The 18,107-nt window shown below is 53.6% G+C and overlaps 1 protein-coding gene across 2 annotated transcripts in view; it reads right to left on the bottom strand.

The window, feature by feature from the left end:
* RXRA (retinoid X receptor alpha) overlaps positions 1-18,107 on the bottom strand; it is a 101,133-nt gene that overhangs the window by 15,111 nt on the left and 67,915 nt on the right. For both annotated transcript variants that reach the window (XM_021543580.3, XM_077787911.1), the window contains exons 2-5: positions 17,755-18,020; positions 12,607-12,757; positions 11,750-11,929; positions 1,970-2,139 (exon numbers count right to left, since the gene is read on the bottom strand). In XM_021543580.3, coding sequence (XP_021399255.2) covers positions 1,970-2,139; positions 11,750-11,929; positions 12,607-12,757; positions 17,755-18,020 — 767 coding nt within the window. The remainder of the gene's footprint in view (positions 1-1,969; positions 2,140-11,749; positions 11,930-12,606; positions 12,758-17,754; positions 18,021-18,107) is intronic.

Below are 18,107 nucleotides of genomic sequence, written 5' to 3'. Positions count from 1 at the left end.
GCCTGGTACAGCCAGCTGGAAATGTCCCTGCAGGTGACCAGCCTGAGGTGCAGAGGCACAAATCAAAGCACCCAACACACGAGGCCAACAGCAAACAGCTCATGTTCTCCCTGTGTTTATCAGGGCCTCGATTTGTCTGCCTTTCCATCACCTGGGCTCTGGGGAAGGGCAGCAGCTCCTCTGTCTTCCCTCTCCTCATCCCGTGGTGGCCTCGTCACCGGGAGCTGCTGATCTCATCCATCTGCTAAACCTGCTACAAATGTCACCTCGTGCTTGACAATAATAGGGCATTGCAACAAGCCTCCTGCTTCTATTTAGATGCAGCACACATCCTTGCTCGCAGAAATGCGTGTTGAATTATGCAGGAACCGGCTTTCAATTTGAGGAGCCGCGGTGCCAGACGAAGCCATTTATTTCAGCTCCCTCTCTGGGGTTTGTTTTCAAGTCATCACAAGGCTGGCTCCAGCTCCCCCTGAAGGATTTTAGATCCTGAGAGCAGTCAGAGCCTCTCTGAGCTCCTCACTAATAACTCCTCCAAAAAAAAAAGCTCTTTAGTGGGGATGGGATCCTCCTTGTAAATGCAGGTGAAGGTTTCCACCTGATTCTCTGCCTGATCCTGGAGAGTTTCACTGAGGGATTGGCTCTGTCCATAACATGAAGCCTTGAATATACAAAAGCCAACTAAGGAATGCTAGAAAAAGCTGTCTTGCAAAAAGAGCATCCCCAAAAAGCCAATTAGACGTGTCCTGACTGCCAGATCCCTCACAGAATTCTGCTGGAAGTGACCCTAAAGATGCTCTATTTCCAACCCCCTGCCATGGGGAAGGGATTTCTCACTCAAACCCTCCAAGCCTCATATAAAGAGATAAAAGTATTGTTGGAACAGAGAATAAACACTGCAGAGTCCCTGCACTTGCTCAGAATAGCTGCATTTCATCAGCTCAGCCACCCAGCAGGAATTGCACAGGGATATTTCAGTGCATAAACCTTCTCTCTGGGCTCAGCCAGCCCAAGTGTTGGCAGAGTTCAACCTCTGAGTCCCTCGAAGGACTTTGTGGCCACCAGCAGAGGCTCCCCACTGCAGCCTCAGCTGCTGTTTCCCAGAGGAATTTCTCTGTTCCCACTGCTTTCATGGGAAAAGGGGCTATGGAGGAGTGGAGACTGCCCCCTAAGCACTGCCTGGGCTGCAGAGGGTCTGTCCTGGAAATGGAATTTCAGAGGAGGGTTTGGCCCTCACATTAGGAGGCTGCTGCTTTGCAGGGAGATTTCTCCATTTCGATAAGGGAATATCATAGGAAAGGGCCCCTTTCCCTTCCCCTCACTCTCCATAGAATCCCAGACTGGTCTGGGTTGGAAGGGACCTCAAGATCATCTCATTGCAGCCCCCTGCCATGGGCAGGGACACCTTCCACCAGCCCAGGCTGCTCCTGTCCCATCTCCCTGTCCCACAACATCCTGGTCCAGCCCAGATACCCCAAGCAGGCCGGGTTATAATGCCAGTTTCTAACTGGGAAAAGAACTTGAAAGACAACTCATAGGCAAATTTCTCTAGCTTTTCACTCCTCAGAGCCAAGCAGTGCATAATTCTGCACCTGAGAAGTCACACCTTCATTCTCCAGCTCTTATCTCTCTGCACTTCAGCCACACAGGTCTGTTTATTGCCTGGACTGGACTCTGAGCTCTTCAGAGCAGAGTGCCTTCCTGCCTTTTAGTACTGAGGGCTGTCATTTCCAATAAAACCTTCTCTGCGAGCCCTTTTAATTACTCCTTACCACCTCTCACTTCCCTGTGGCTGTGGGACAGCAGACACCCAACGTTGCTGGCTCTGCTCTCCTGCTGCTGAGCTGACTCACAGAGCCTACAGCAGAGCCAAGAATTGCATTTTTTTTTTTTTTGGTTTTCCCCACACAGGACAACCCCTGTCTGTCCTCATGGCCACTCCTGATGTCCCAAAGGCTCAGTGCCTCACCGAGCTGGGGGTCAGGCCCATGTTTGCCTCGATGTAGGTCTCTGTCTTTGGCTCCACGGCGAGCTCAGCCTCCAGGATCTTCTCCACGGGCATGTCCTCGTTGGCGCTGCTCGTGGACTCCACCTCGTTCTCATTGCGGTCCTTCCCCCGCTGCCTCTCCTCCTGCACGGCTGCAAGGGACACACAGGGACAGTGGCAGAGTGTGACAGATGAACAGTGGGGACAGTGGCAGAGTGTGACAGATCAACAGCGTGACTGTCATAGGTAAGTGACACAGACTCTAGGTCAGAAGGCTGGAAGCCCCCAGTTTGTTGGAACCCCTTCTTTTATACACTCAGCTGGGCCTGAATGGTCATTTAATCAACACATTTCACATGACTGGCTAATTAAGGAGACACCCCTCAGTAAACATGAGGAAAACAACTTATTACAAACCTCACCTGCAGATTGTTTACCATTTGTTTATCATTCTTTCTCTCTGCCTCCCTGAAACTTCCCAGAGCAATTCATAGGAAAGCTTATCTGGCTTTCTCACTCTCTGACCAGACTGTCATCTCCACAGTGTGATGGCTGACTCTCACAATTAAAAGGCAAATATGTACATATTTTAAGAGAAGTTTTATAGGTTTACAGTTATGTTTTACCCCCCTTGTGTTGTTATCAGGGGGTGGCCCAGGTTTGGGACATTTGGGAGAGCTGGCAACGGCTGACCTCCAATCAATATTGAAGGAAGTGATCTCCAGCACTGGACAGTGAAGAAGGAGCCAATGGACAGAATTTTGGAGGAGCTAAAGGGTCAAAAGGCCAAACTTCCACTGCGTGTATGAGTACATGGTGGGAAAAATCCTCTGCTCCTGGTGCCATATTTTATCTATTCAGTCTGCTGCATTTTTGATAAGGTTTTAATAAACCTTTTAAAGTTTTTGGGAGTAGTGTTTCTCACAGTGTCAGCCCCAGGCCCCACCGGTGGCCACAAACCCCAAAGCATCCTGCAGGATCACCCCACTCTGATGCCTGCTCCCACTGTGGCCAGACTGGGATATCCCATGGAATTTGAGATTTGGGGAAGGCAGGGAGCAGCCTCAGCCTGGGAAATCAGCTCTGATCCCTTCTCTGCAGAGGGACAGATCCTGGAAATAAAAATAAATGATGGAAAGCAGCACAAAGGATGGACACATCGAGTCACTGCAGGAGAGGGAACGAGGTGAAGGGATAGAATCAGGGAATCCTAAAGGAAACAGGTCAGTTTAAAGCAGAAATCCCAAGTTCAGCCATCTCTGAGGCTGGCAGTGCTAGATTTCCCTGGAGGCCACACTGTGCCCCTCTCCAGCTCCCGTGGGACAGCAGCTCCATGCAAACCTCCAAACCTCAGGGCAAGCCCCAGACAGACAGGAGAGACCTGTCCCAAATCCTGTGGGGTGGGAATGATCTAGCCAGCAGCCTGTCACATGCTGATGAATTCTCTCCCAGCAGCTCAGAGATGAGAAACACTTACTAGACGCTAACAACATTATTATTGTTATTATTAATGACCTCCCTTGGAAACCTGCACACGCTTTTCCTACACCTGGAAGGCAGCTTTGTGCAATTACAGTGGGAACTCTCTCCATCACCTTGTCACAGACCCTAAATCCCATTTTTCTGTTTCCCACTGCACATTTTAGCCCACTCTGCTTGAGAACAGCCCAAGCATCTCTGGCCATGAGGCACAACCCTCTGAACTCACCCAGCTCTTTGCTGAGGCACTCCAGTAACGTCAGAACCCTGCTATTTATCAACAATTACCCCAGCACTGCATCTGAAGCAGGTTATGGGATGTTCAGGCAGAGCAGCAGGGGCACAGGTGTTGTTTGGGGGAAAGCAGAGCTGTCTGTGACACAACGAGGCTTTTCAGATCATTGGTGGGACCAGCTCTATGCCATGTGCAAAACGAAAACCTACAATACGAAACTCCAGGAAAATAAAATAAAATAAAGCAAAATAAAATAAAGTAAAATAAAAATAAACCCCAGGAAATTGAGACACAGGCTAAAGGAGCCCTCTCTGCCTGCTGATCCCATTAACCCAGCTCCCAGGCTCTCCTCCCTTCCCTCAGTGTTGCTGTTTGCTGCATGTCAGCAGAGCTCAGGCTCTTCCATGTGAGAGCTGTTATGCAAAAAAGCAAGAAGTTCCTTTCTGCAAACTTCTCTGGGCTGCAGAGGCTCCCCAGGCCCACCAATGTTGTCTGCTGGGCTGCCAGAGCCAGGTAAACTCAGATTTGCGTCGTGGCTTTTGTCCATCTGGTGTGGATTCTTCTTCTTATTTAAGCCATCAGAAAATCCTGCTTCAATTTCACCCCTCCAACCCCTCTCCTGCTTCTCCAAGCATCAGAAAGAGGGGAGGTTTTGCTTAATGCCAAGCCTTCCTCAGCAGCACAGATGCACCAAGATTCCTCTGGGCACATTAGAGGAGATGAAACACCTACTAAATAACACGAAAGCCTGAGAGAAAGGCAAAGCCTCCACAAATGGGATCCTATAAAAAGACTTAAATGCCAAAGGGCTGCTGGATATTGGCAGCAGCTCTCAAGGTTGAAGGTGCAAAGTTGGGATCACTGGGGTCACTCCACCATGGTGCTAACCCCAAAAACACATCCTCGTGCTGAACTGGGAGTTGTGGCAAAGCATTGCAGAGGGCTGGGCAGACAGGGGCTACTTAAATCCTTCCATCTGCAAATCTCAACAGCATCAGTGCCACATCCCTGGCCTGAAGAGTCAGAGACACTCCAGGGGCTGTAGGACAGGATCTCACAGGGCACCTCGACAGCACCTGCCTGCGATCAGGCTGAGCCCAGCTGACACAAACAGTGCAAGAGACAGATGGGCAGGGATCAGACACGTAAGGAGTTTGTTCCATTGATCCAGAAAATCGGTGCTGCAGCTCCCTGCAGAGCTGGGCAGGGGACAGCTGACTCCTCCCAGCTCAGCCCCATGCCCAGCCCGCCCTGCAGCAGTGCCACCCCGGGCACAGCAGATGGCACAGGCCCAGCCAGCAGCCAAAGATAAAGGCAGCCCTCAGCAGGGAGTGTTACCTGCTCTGCTACACCTGCTGCCAAGCCAGGCAGCCTCCTCCAACAGCAGGACAAGTGTGGGATCATTTCACCCTTGCCCTTGTCTGTTTGTCCATCCATCCATCAGCCATCCATCCATCCATCCATCCATCCATCATCCATCCATCCATCCATCCATCCATCCATCCATCCATCATCCATCCATCCATCCATCCATCCATCCATCCATCACAGTCACATGTTTTTGGGAGAGTCCTCCACGTCCCCAATCTCTACAGGCACAAACCCAGTGGAAGATGTCTGGATTTTCCTGCTACCAGCATTACCCTGGAGCTGCTGAGGACCTGACAAGCTGTTGCTCCTTCTTAGGAGAGGTGCTGAGGGACACATCACCATTCCAGGAAATAAACAGGGACTGTGTTCCTTGAGATGTAGGGAAAAAACAACACACAGAAGAGAGGGAAAGAAAGAAGGAGAAGTGGGTTTTTTTACCCATGAAATCTGGGAAAATCTCCAGCAGTGAGCAGACCCCTCATCATGCAGACCATTCCTGGAGTCCACTCCCCACTCCACTGGGGATTAGTCAAATAACCACAGTGGAGATTACAAAAATACTTTTTTTCATATGATCTGGTTTGGGAACTGTGTTTCTTTGTGGGTTTAGTTTTTATTTATGTTTTTTAAGAAGAGAAACACCAAGGTGGCAGCTGCATGGCACCTTGTCTGGTGACACCAAAACAGGAACAACCTTGCTCTTCTCAGCTTGCCAACAACACTGATTTTCCAGGTCCTGAGCGTGGCAGAGCTTTGGATGGACAGCATGGGTCTATCCACCTCAAATGCAGGAGCTGAGGCAGGAATTTGGCTTGCTGCATCCCAGAAAACCCTCTCGTGCAAGGCACAGCTCTCCCAAGCTGTGTCTCCAGAGCTGAGCTTCCCAGCCCTCTCCCCTTTGCTGATGGCTGTGCCAATGCTTTTATTTCTTTTTAGAGCTTTTCCAGGCTGGTTTCCTAAGCAGATGGGAAGCATTTGAACCTTGCAATCCACTTGAGGAGAAAAAAAGATGCAATCAGAGAGCTTGGAGAGGCAGCCCCACCTCCTGCAGCTATGTCTGAGCCCAGCCAAGGACAGAAGCCTGTGTTTTCCATGGCACCTGATGAAGAGCCTCTCCTGTTATTCTGCCTGATTTGGTCTGTACTTGCCTCAGGCCAGTTGCTGTCATGTTTCATCTTGAGCTTCTCCAGCCCATCTGCACTTCCCCAGGCCATGGTACAGCAAGACACGGAGCCCCATGTGTCCAAGCCACTCCTTGGTGACCTCTGGTGTCTTTAAAATCCAAAATGTCTCGTCCTGTGGATTGCAGATGAGCCTCAGCTATCCAAGCCCGAGGGCTGATGTGCCAAAGTGCCAGATCCATCCTCTGCAGGTGTCCACATCTCACTGGACACCCTCGGCTTTGCTCATGGGACAGCATCTGATGGCTAAAAAAGCAGGTTTGAGTCCATTGCAAAGTGCCACCCAGCCCAGTTCTGGTGCCCAAACCAACCCCTGTGGGTGGCCACGTTCTGGGCACTGCACTTCTGCACCAAAGGAATGTCAGTGGAGGGAGGGAGAGGCCCAAAGGAAGATTTTCCACAGGGCAATGGTGTTTCTGAGAGGGCAGGAGCAGCACAGGTTTGTTTATTTGCTGGGAGAGACCTGGAGGCTGCAGCAGCTCCAGTGACACTCACCCAGTGTCAACAGAGAGCTTTTTGGGATGGAAATCCATCCCTCCAGGAGCAACAGGGTGGGGGTTGTTCTTTCCATGGGGAAAGGATATATCACTCCCCCAAAAATGGGATTTTCTCAGGGAAACTGAGAGCACGGGGGAAAAGCACCGAAGCTCAGCCCAGAGAGCCCCAAACCTGCACAGTTTTAGTTTTCCCCCATCCTGCAGGTGGGTGGCTGGTTATTTATGAGGTGCTGGGTGGGGGTTATTAGGAATTTCCATTTCTCTCACACGGGAATTTACTGGGCTCTGCTGCCTTTCATGTAGCAACATCTTTGCTGTGTAGCATCAGCATCTTGAAGCGTTTATGCCCCAGGTACCTGTTTATATCCAAAATGCCAAGACAGCTGAGAAAACAAATTCAGACAGTGTTTCTTCTGCTTTGCTTTCGTGTGTCACCTTTTTTTTTTTTTTCTTTTTCAGAGGTGCAGCTTTCTGCTACTGTAAACAACCTCAAAAGCTACGACACATGAAATAAAATGGTTTGCTTTTTTATTTCCCTCCAACATTTTCAACTGAACGCTGTAATTTTTTTAAGGGATGCAAAATACCACAGTGATAATTAAAAAGTGTAACTTCAGAGTGTTAAAAAGTGGATTGAAATCTTAGCATGCAGTTAGTTCACAGAGGAACATCTCTGGAAAACAACAGCAAAAAATCTCTAGCTCACTTCACTCTCTGGACACTGAAGTATAAACAAACAGCAACAACAGGAGAGAAAACTGTAAGCCAAAACCATTTTCTCAACCTAAGAGCATCCTTAAAAACAAAAAAAAAACCCCAAACCCAGTATAATTTAACCAGCTGGTTTAAAGAGCAGCACTTTAAAAGGATATAAGAAACAAGCTCATTAAACTGGAAGACATTTTCCATTCCAAAATTAATCCTAAAAATAACTGTGCTCTTGAACTCTGCCCCTTCACTAGGCTGTGGCCACTTGCCTGCTTTCACATTCACTTGGACAGTGGGTTGGAAGCCTGAATTCCTGCTTTCCCCCCAGATTCCTCGTGCCCCTGAGGGATGGTCCAGGAGCTGGGATGGCCCAAACTCCAGAGGAATGTACAGCCATGGCAGGGGATCAGGCACAAATCCATGTGGGAATCTTCAGTCCCTCTGGACTGAGCAGCTCCCTGGAGACGTGGGAAGGTCTTTGGGCTGTGGGGATGTTGCAAATCCAACCTTTCCCAAGCTGAGCCCCTCAGCTTGGCAAGTGAGAGGGGAAAACCAACCCACAAACATGGGAAGAGGGAGAATTAGCTCAGGCTGTGAAGCTGAATGAAGCCCTGAAGTCAGAGACCAGGCGTGCAGCTGGACAGATGTCCTGGATGCTCCGAGCACGGCTCTGGAGCTCAACACAGCAGCTGTACCTGCACCTGGATTTAGGAACAACTCTGGGATCAGGCACGCAGCCTGAGCTGCAGGTGCTGCAGGGGAGCAGCTCTCTGCTCTCCAGATGGGCTCTGAGATGCACCAAGAGCCAACTTCACCCATGTGGCACCAAAGCCCAGCTGCAGGCTGGCACGTGGGAGCCCTGCAGGTCCTGCAGAGCCAGCCTGGCTCTCCCCAGGAGCTCCCCTTGGCTGGGGGAAGGCTCTGGGAGCCTCTTCCCAACCCTGCTCCCTGTGAGTGAGGCGGCCACGGGAGCATGGGAAAGGCTCCTCGCTGGTATTTCCTGCTCCCTGTGCGATCCCGAGGCGCTGCCAGCGCTCCTCACCCGGGACAGCCCCGGCTCCCCACGCCCACGCCAACCCTGTCACCTCTGCTGGCACCCCTGCCACACTGCACCCCCATCCCAAGCCCCCCACCCCTTCACAAGAGCTCTGCCTCCCTGATTCAGAGGCAGTTCCCACTTTTTCCCTTTTGAACCCAAGGCTGCTGGTGCACAGACACCTCAGACCCAACACATCGAGCAGGGAGAGTTCAGCTCCTGGATGCAAACAGCCACCCCCACAATAACAACCTCTGCATTACTCAAGATCCCTGATGGTAATCTTAATTTTGTTGACTATCCGGTATTTAGTGGGAGACAGAGTACAAAAAAACCAAAGCCTTACACAGCTGGCAGAAATTCATAGAGGAAAAAAAAAATGCTCCCAGTTGATTATTTATTATGGCTGCAGCATCTCAGAGAGCGTGGGGCTCACTCACTGTGAATGCTGGGATCTCTCTGACGTGTTTCTAACAGGGAACAGCCAGAAGAGATGCACACAGCAGGAGGAATCCTCTGCTCCTGCAGGCTTTCCCCTCTTTAAGCCAAGGTTTGTAGCATTGAAGGATCCCTGTCCCCCAGCAGGGCCACCCTGGGTGCGCTGCTGCTTCTGCTCTGGCTGGACACGGGGTCCAATCCTCTGGCATATTCACCTGGAGCCCCTCAGCTGCTGGGATCCAACCTCCATCAGGCTGATTTTGCTTCTCTAATCCAGCTTCTCGCCCAATAACCCCTTTCCTTTTACCCTGTTTAAATGGAGTACAGCCTTGGCTCTCACTCCTCCTCCCAGCATCACCCAGCATTGCTCCCCACCCCAGCCCTGCCTCTCACTCAGTTCCAGCACTCACTTTAGAGGCTTTCACTGTGCAAATCCCAGCACCTCTGGCCTGCAGGAGAGGTACTTCCCAGCAGGAATCTGCTGTGCCTTTACACAGATATAAATTAGGCCTCCAGAGCAAGATGTTTTTTAGGGAAGTGAGGCCCATAACCCGAGCTCTGTTACTTAAAAGATACAAGGGTTTACGCTACAGGATGAAAAGCCAGCTATGATGTGAATACTTAGGCAAAAGGAATTAGAAATGTAGGATTTAGCCCAAAACTCTTCCCTAAAATAGAGATGGGAACAGGAGAGGATAGTTCCAATCAGCTGGGATGGGTGCAATGGGAAGAGACTCTTTTTTTAACAAACCAGGTGGATACCACATGTGAAACTCAAGAGCTGCTCAAAACCAGATCTCAGCAAGATCCAACTTCTGACTTTCAGCTTTAGGACAACTGAGACATTTCTGTGAGACACTGAATTTTTAGGTTTATAAGAAGAGACAGGGGAGTTATTCCAGCTTTCCCTATATGGGGATTATGCCTAAATCATCTCATGATGACTGTCACATCACCAGTTGCTGCCCTCACCAGATCCATCAGCACTGCCTGAGTGCACTCCTGGAGTTAACAGGATCCCATCTGTCACACTTTTAAATAATTGTCTGATCATTATGAATTCATTTGCTATTCATTGTGATAATGTTAATCAAGATGAATTAATAGAGTCCTCACACTGTACGTGCTCCCTGGGGACTTCCACCACCATTTAGAAATTAATTAATGGACCTGTAATTTTTAGCGGTGCTGCCCATGCAATCACCACTAAGGGCAGGCACGGAGCAGGTACCTGCTGACAGGGTGGCAGAGTTCCAGCATTCCTGCTGCTCTTCCCAGCCCTACACACCTTGTTCTGAGGGGCTGAAAGGTAACTGGGTCTCCAGCTGCCAGTGGAAGGCTCTGGATGCAGTGCCAGAGGAAGGGGATGCTCTGTATTTCTCCTGCAGAACACACAGGAGAATTCTTGGCTTCTTCCTGCTCATCTGAGTCTCCCATGTGTGGCAAGCATATTTCTTTCCCTCTCAGGATTTTTCATAGAGCAGCACAGAGAGAAATGAAAGAGCAATCAATTTCTATTTCTGCTCCTTATTTTTCCTATGTGGAATGTGTTTGGAGAATTGTTTACCTGGGGTGATCGCTTGGTTGAATTCTGGTGAGGATTGATTGAGCCCGATAGCCAGTCCAACCCACCTGGGGCTGGGCTCTCAGAGAGGGTCACGAGTTGTGTTAGAGTCAGAGAAAGTAGTATGTAGTTTTAGTATCCTCCTTTTATATAGCATATGAATGTATTTTAGCACAGTTATAATAAAGAAATAATTCAGCCTTCTGAATTGAGTCAGACACTGTAATTTCTTCCCATTGGGTTCGCCTGCATTTACAATACCCATGGCTCAGGTTTTGGATCAGATTTTCCTCATCCCACTGCACATCTCCCATGGAATCCAGTATTCCCCACTGCTCTGCAGCCACGGCAATGCCCTGAATGCTTCAATCTCTCCATTTCATGGTCTGCTGGGGCAGGAACATTTGTTTTGAGCACTGAAGGGTTAAGCTCAGCATTGCCAATGAGGTCCCCTGGGTGCCCTGGCAATCCCCCCACACCTCCAGCACAGACAGCTTGGTGACACTTGCTGACTTTGGTCCTTAGGTAACCCCATAAACCGAGCGTGGCAGGGTTTGCCCAACACTCAGAGCAGCTCCAGCACTGCCCCGTTTATCCAACGCCCCAGACAGGCCTAAGTGCTCTTCAAAGGCTCCCAGGCTGGAGCTGTGGGCCAGGGCCAGAGCAGGGCTGGCTTTATCAGCCTGTCAGGGAGGCAAGTGTGGCTCTGAAGATGTAAGGGGGGGAAGCAGCACAGAGCTGGGGTCACTCTCACGTCATGTCTGCTAAAAGCCTGCCCTGCCAGCTAGATTAGAACAGACACACTCAGCATTTAAAAAGATCATTGAAAAGAGGCACTGCCGGGGAAGTTTAGATCCTAAATTTAAATTCCACTAGGGGAAGAGCTATCTTAAAGAGACCGAATTGCTTTCTGCTTCCCAATGGGAAGAAAAATGCAGCACTGGATGAAGTGCTGAGGCCCTGGCACAGGATGCTCAGAGAAGCTCATCCCTGGAAGTGTCCAAAGCCAGGCTGGAGTGGAAAAAAAACCCTACCCATCACCTGCACACTGCTGTGACCCTCAGTGCTGCTCCACAGCGGGTGACACTGTGAACAACCACACTCTGGGGCCACAAGATGCCCCGGCTGAGGCGCAAAACCAAAGCGCAAACGCGATTTTTGTCGGCGCCGTGACGGCAGCCCTTGGCAAGGCTGGCACTGATCCTTGGTGCCCACCGAGCTCCCTGCAGCGCCCTGGCTGGGCCAGGCCTTACCTTCTCTCTTCATGCCCATGGCCAGACACTTCTGGTAGCGGCAGTACTGGCAGCGGTTGCGCTGGCGCTTGTCGATCAGGCAGTCCTTGTTGTCCCGGCACGTGTAGGTCAGGTCCTTCCGCACCGTGCGCTTGAAGAAGCCTTTGCAGCCCTCACAGCTGTAAACCCCGTAATGTTTACCTGGGGGAAGGATAAAAACTCAAGTTTAAAGGCGGCCCCAGCTCATTTCTTTGCCGGCAGATCTTCCCAGGCTGAGTTTGGGGGGAGCAGAGGTTTCTCGGAGATGGAGAGCAGTGGTTTGGCTTCCACTGAATCAGGATGCCATCCATGGGTCACATCCTGCCTTCCATTCAGGGAAAGGCCATTTCTGGGCCACACAGAAGTGGAACAGGGTACCCTCTGTACCCCTGTGAGCTCTCTGAACCACCCCCAGCAGACACACAACCGTGTTCCCACCCTCCACTTCCAGCCTGGATCACAGGAGGGGTCCCAAAGGGCTCACACACCAGGCAACCAGAGCTCTTCTAGAGCAGGGAGCTTTCCAGGAGAATAAAGGGAAATAGCAGGTCTTTATCTCCCAGGAGTGGAGAAACTCCATGTCAAGAGCATCTTTTCATATGGGAGCACCAGTGCAGACCAAAGGATGGGGAGAGGGAGGAGACCCACTGCTGAACAGGGACCTGGGGTCTCCTGGCCCTGCTCTTCATCTCCTGCAGTGAGGCACAGGCAGGTCCTGTCCCAAAGGAGAGCTCCTGCTGGCACTCCCCGTGCTGCCAGGAGCCAGGGAGCCAATGCCAATTCTGCCATACCCCCAGCCCACTGCCCTGAGCCCTTCCCGGGGCAGGTGCCAGCCTCACCCGAAGATCTGTCCCCGCAGATGGCACATATGTGCTTGGTGAAGGAGGCCATCGTTCCTGAGGGGTGTGCTGGCACTTTGAGGACTCCATTGAGCCCCAGGGGTGGCTTGATGTCTTCTGTGCTGGTGACGGAGTTCATGGGCGAGTTGAGCTGTGGAGGGACAAGCACAGGGCTCAGCTGGGACTGGGGACACGGGGACATGGGGCTGTGTCACTCACACGCAGGACAGGGCAGGACAAGCATGGGACAAGCTCCCAGTGGGGACCAGCACTGCTAAACCAAGAGGATTTGGGCACAGGAGCCCTCAGCCCAAAGGCGCAGCACCCATCTGGCCTGGCACAGGAGCTGGGGTGACACAAGGGGCAGGACAAGGCCAGCCTCCCAAGCACTGTTCAGGCCTGACCCTGCCCATGCAAGCAGGATGTTTTTCCATTATTTAATTGGAAAGCAAGTTCCTCCTGCAGTGCCCCAGCACAGCCTCCACAGGCAGGGCTCAGCAGCCAGCCCAGCTTCACACCAGCAGGGGACACAGGCAAGAAGATCTGCAGTGGTGGCTGGTGGGAGAGCTGCTGGCTGGGAGAGAGCCCTTGCATGGATGATGAAGGCCAGGACACTCTTGTTTAACTCTGTAATTTATAGATATCCCTTCAGCATTATCTCTCCAAAGGAAAGCTCCATGGCAAATAAACACATCCCAGGGCCTGGATTCCAGAGCTGGAGTGGGTGGGACATGCCCCTGCAACTCCCAGATGTCTCTCCTTCCTTCCCTTGGCCCACAACAGGCAGAGAATTGGGTGGAAGTGGCACTGGCACCATGGCACTGCTGTGGAGTGAAGGGTTCCTGGGCTGAATCCCCCACTGGGCTGTTACACACACATGTGCAAAGAGAAACTGAGGCACAGAGCTGTAGGATTGACCCATCTCGGTAAAGGGACAACCTCACCCCATCCAGGAGGATGTGGGGGACCTGGGCTTGGCCAGCTGGCTGGGATCACTGGGGGTGTCCCCAAGGGAATCAGCCTGCCAGGGAGTGTCCCAGAGCCACCATCCCAGCCACCCTCGAAGCCCAGCATGGATTCACAGGCCCGAGGCTCAGTTTGCTGACTTTCTCTACTCTAAGAGAGATCCTCAGCAATTGCACTTGGCACAAATTAACTCATGGAAGCCCCAGGGCTCGTGATCTGTCAATGAGAGCGGCACAGCCGCTCCTCTGCCTTTCAAGCCTCCAGGCTGGTGGGGAATATTTGGCAGGCAGATGCCTGGCAGCCACACAAGAGAGCCAGGTAAACCCACCCTGGAGAAACAGGATGGATGTGCCTCCCTCTGCCACCCTGCCTGTGCCAGCTGATGAATCAAAGGCAGCTGGGAGCTGGTGCCACCCAGGGATGCACTCCTGGCTTTAGCTGCTGTTTGACAGAGCAGAGAGGGGAGGGAGGATCAGGCCCCAGGCAGGAGCATCTCTTTTTGAGTGCTCCATGATCCCTGTGCTCCCCTGGGAGCAGGGGTTGCCAGGTCAGGGTGACCTGCCCCAGGAATTCCTCCCAGAGCCCTTTCTGGGAAGTGGAGCCAGCTCCCAGGTGCAGCTGGTGCTGAGGGCTCCTGTCACACCATCCTGGCTGTGGGAGCGAGCCCAGAGGCTGCCATGGCTGCCTGATGAAGATAAAACCCTTCAGCACCACTTCCCCCAGCCCCGGCAGCCCAGAGAGCCCACCCAAGCAGCCCCCCAGAAACACTGGGGGGATGATGGGCAGAGCAAAACCCACCCAGGAGGGTGGGGGTCCCACCAGCCTCCTCAGCCTGGAGAATCAGCTGCTCAGAGCTGAGTCAGCCCCTGGCTGGGGAGGGAAAGTTCCTCTCCCAGCACTGGCCCCAAACCTCAGCAGAGCCACCCTGGGGTTCCCACACCGCCCTGGCGCCTGCCCGGGAGCACGTGCAGGACAGAGGAGGGGACAGCAGCCCTCGGCCTTGGCACAGCATTTCTGCTCTGGGACAGCAGGGCTCCAGCTCAGCAGCGAGCCCAGACAGGGGAGGAACCAGGGCTCTGCTTCCCCAGAGACACCAGCACTTCCCAGCTCCTTCCCTTCCCTCTCAGCTCCTTCCCCTCCCGCTCCAGCTCATCGCACCCAGCACTGAATCCTGGCCCTTCTGGCAAGCAGAGCTTTATTCCTCCTCCTCCCATCCCAAAAAACACCCCAGCCCTTCCCCTGTCCCCCAGGCACCCTTACAAAGAGCATTGTGCAAAGGCAGACGCTCTGGAAAAGCCTAATCCCATGTCTGATCTCTCCCTGCTGGCCCCCGGGCATCCCGAGCTGCTGCCAGTGATGCCTGGGGCGGCTGCTGCACACAGCCCCGCACACGGCATGGAAAGTCCTTCCCTCGCAGCTCCTGCTGAAAATCCTGACTCTTTTCCCTGTTTTCCCGTCATTTTTAGGTAAGAGGGTTTAAGCAAAGTGTTAAATCCCAGAGCTGAGGGGTCTAACCTCCACCAGTCTGGCCACTGCAAGCTGGCCTCGTTCCTGGGCCAGCTCAGCACCAGCATTTCCCTCCCATGGATGCTGGCATCCCGTGGCAGGATCCCTGATTTTGGGGCTGTGCTGGCAAACCCTGCCAGATCCTGGGATACTCCCAGTGCTGGAGGGAGGGCGCTGGGAGCATCACCCAGCACTGTCACCAAGGGCTGCAGACTCCCCCTCCCCTCTGCAGAACCAGGTGGGGTGGGGTGAGCCCCCCGTTTTTTGGGAGCCTGGCAGCTCCTTCCCACCGGGACCCACCCTGGGGACCTGGTGCAGCGCGTGCCCTTCTGCTCTGCTGCCTCTCCGAGGTGACGAGGCGTGGCCTGATGGCAAGTGGCATCTGCCATCTGATGCAAAGCACCTTCCATCAGTGCCAGCCCTGCCCGGCGACGGGGGCACACGCCTCATTACCCTGCGCTCCGCCGGCCGGGCCAGGGGGGCTGCGCTCCCCACCCGGCATCGGCCTCGCTGCCCCCTCCTCCTCCTCCTCCTCCTCCTCTTCCTCCTGCACTCTGCTGGCCCAGGTAGGCGTCTCTGCCCACTGCAGGGACACAGACAGAGACCTAATGTGGCCAGACAGGGAACAGATAGCAGGAGCCATTAGGCTGAGGACCTCCTGAGTGTCACCTCGAGGAAAAACACTTCAGACAAGTCCCTGAACAAAGGATGGGTGCTCCAGGGCTGGAGCCAAGGGCTGGAGCCACCAGAGCTGGAGACACCTGGGCTGGAGCCACCAAGAGCTGGAGACACCTGGGGGCTGGAGCCACCAGGGTTGGAGCTACCAGGGTTGGAGTCACCAAGAGCTGGAGCCACAAGGACTGGAGCCATCAGGCTAGAGCCACCTAGGCTGGGAGCCACCAGGGCTGGAGCCATTAGATTTGGAGTCAACAGGGGCTGGAGCCATCAAGGTTGGAACCACCAGGGCTGGAGCCACCAAGAGCTGGAGCCACCAGGGTTGGAGCCACCAGGGTTGGAGCCACCAAGAGCTGGAGCCACCAGGGTTGGAGCCACCAGGGTTGGAGCCACCATAGCTGGAGCCACCAAGAGCTGGAGCCACAAGGACTGAAGCCACCAGAGCTGGAGCCACCAGGGTTGGAGCCACCAAGAGCTGGAGCCACAAGGACAGGAACCACCAGGCTAGAGCCACCTGGGCTGAAGCCACCAGAGCTGGAGTCAACAAGGGCTGGTGCCATCAAGGCTGTAGCCACCAGGGCTGGAGACACCAGAGCTGGAGCCATCAAGGTTGGAGCCACCAGGGTTGGAGCCACCAGGGCTGGAGCCAGCTCGCTCCCAGCACCATCCCAGCACACTCTCACTTCCCCTTCTGCCCTGCAGCTCTGCTTCGTTTCGGTTCCCCCGCTGGCCGCTCCCAAACTGCACCTTACAATCGCCCCCTCCCCGCCGTCTCCCCCGCTTGTGGCTCTCCCCAGGGTTGCCTCACATCCCCCTTCTCACTCCTTCCCCACCATTCTGGCGCTGGGGCTGCTGATTTCGCTCTGGCTGCCCGTTCCCAGGCGTGGTTTCAGTTCCTCTTCCCCTCCCCTGGGGTGGGAGGGAGGGACGTGTCCACTCTGCTGCTGGCCCTCGGTGGGAAGCAGGTCCCTGCACATCTGAGGGGGTCACAGGCTGAACCCTGCATGGGAGAAGCTCATCCAGAGGCAAATCTCATTCCTCTCTGAGCAGCACAGGGATGCTGGATCCTGTGGAAGCTGTCTGCAGTCAGCACAGCCCCACGTAGTAAAAAAGCCCTGGGAATAAATCAGGCCAATATTTAAAAATAAAGGTGCTGGCAGGTGCTTGAGTCCCAGAGAGGGCCTGGAATAAATAAACCTGCAGCGAGTGGCAGGTGGTGGCCAATTCCTTAATCTGCCCTTTTACTAAACATATCCCGTGCGAGCAGCCAGCAACAGGTGGCAGGGGCTGGCCAGCACCCCGATCTGGCTATTTTTAAAAAGAGCTTATCTCACCCTGCTTGGAGGGGTTTTTACATAATCTTCAGCCACTGAAGGCCAGTTCTTGCCCTGTGAGGAGAAAGGGGCAGAGGGCAGAGGAGTCCTGGGTTTGTACAAGTGACAGGATAAGGGGAAACAGCCTTGAGTTGTGCCAGCAGAGGTTGAGATTGGTTGTGTCGGGTAATTTCTTCTTGGAAAGGTTTGTCAGGGAAGTGGTGCAATCACCACCCCTGGAAGTGTTTAAGGTGTGTGGGTGTGGCACTTGGGAACACGGGTTTGTGGCGGATTTGGATGATCTTAGAGGGTTTTTCCAACCAGAACAACTCCATGGTTCTGTGGGGTACATGGGCTGGCCCTGGAGGGGATGTGCTGCTTCCCAGGAAGGACAAAAATCCCAGACAGTCCTAGGGTGGCTCTGGCTCTTGCCACAGCTACCCCAGCCCCCAGGTGACCAAGGTCACTACTCCCCTTCCACCCCAATCCTGCGGACAAGAGGTAATGGACAGCTGTGCTCCAGCTGTGCTGGTCTCTCACAGCCCACCCAGAGCAGCCCCAAAAAGGAGCAGGATGCCTCCAGCTTAGTGCTTCTCCTTTTTGCCTCCCCTTGGCGCCTGTCTGGATGAGGAACCCCCAGCGGTGGCTGCTCCTTGCCCAGAGAGGCAGCACTGACCCGTCCCCTTACCTGTGGGCTGCTGGTGCCGAATCCCAGGCTGGGCGTGGAGGGGACAGACATCGAGTGTGGGCCCATGGGGGAGCTGATGACGGAGAACGGGGGGCCCATGCCATTGATGGGCGAGCTCAGGGTGCTGATGGGCGAGTGCAGCTGGCCCGGCGAGCCCAGCGAGGAGCCGATGCCCGGCCCGATGGACGGGTGCAAGGACGGGGTGGCCATGGGCCCCTGGCTCGTGGGGGAGTTCAGGGATGTGGAATTCACTTGGTTGGAGAAATCTGCAAGAGAAGGAAGACAGGAAAGGGGTTGAGTCACCCATGTGGGATGGGACACAGCTCTGAGCTGCAGCCCCCTGCTCCTCCCCC

Source organism: Lonchura striata, chromosome 22 (assembly GCF_046129695.1).
Source record: "Lonchura striata isolate bLonStr1 chromosome 22, bLonStr1.mat, whole genome shotgun sequence".
Lineage (NCBI taxonomy): Eukaryota > Metazoa > Chordata > Aves > Passeriformes > Estrildidae > Lonchura > Lonchura striata.
Note: the sequence above shows the minus strand (reverse complement) of the source record. Positions and strands in the feature narration are given on the sequence as shown.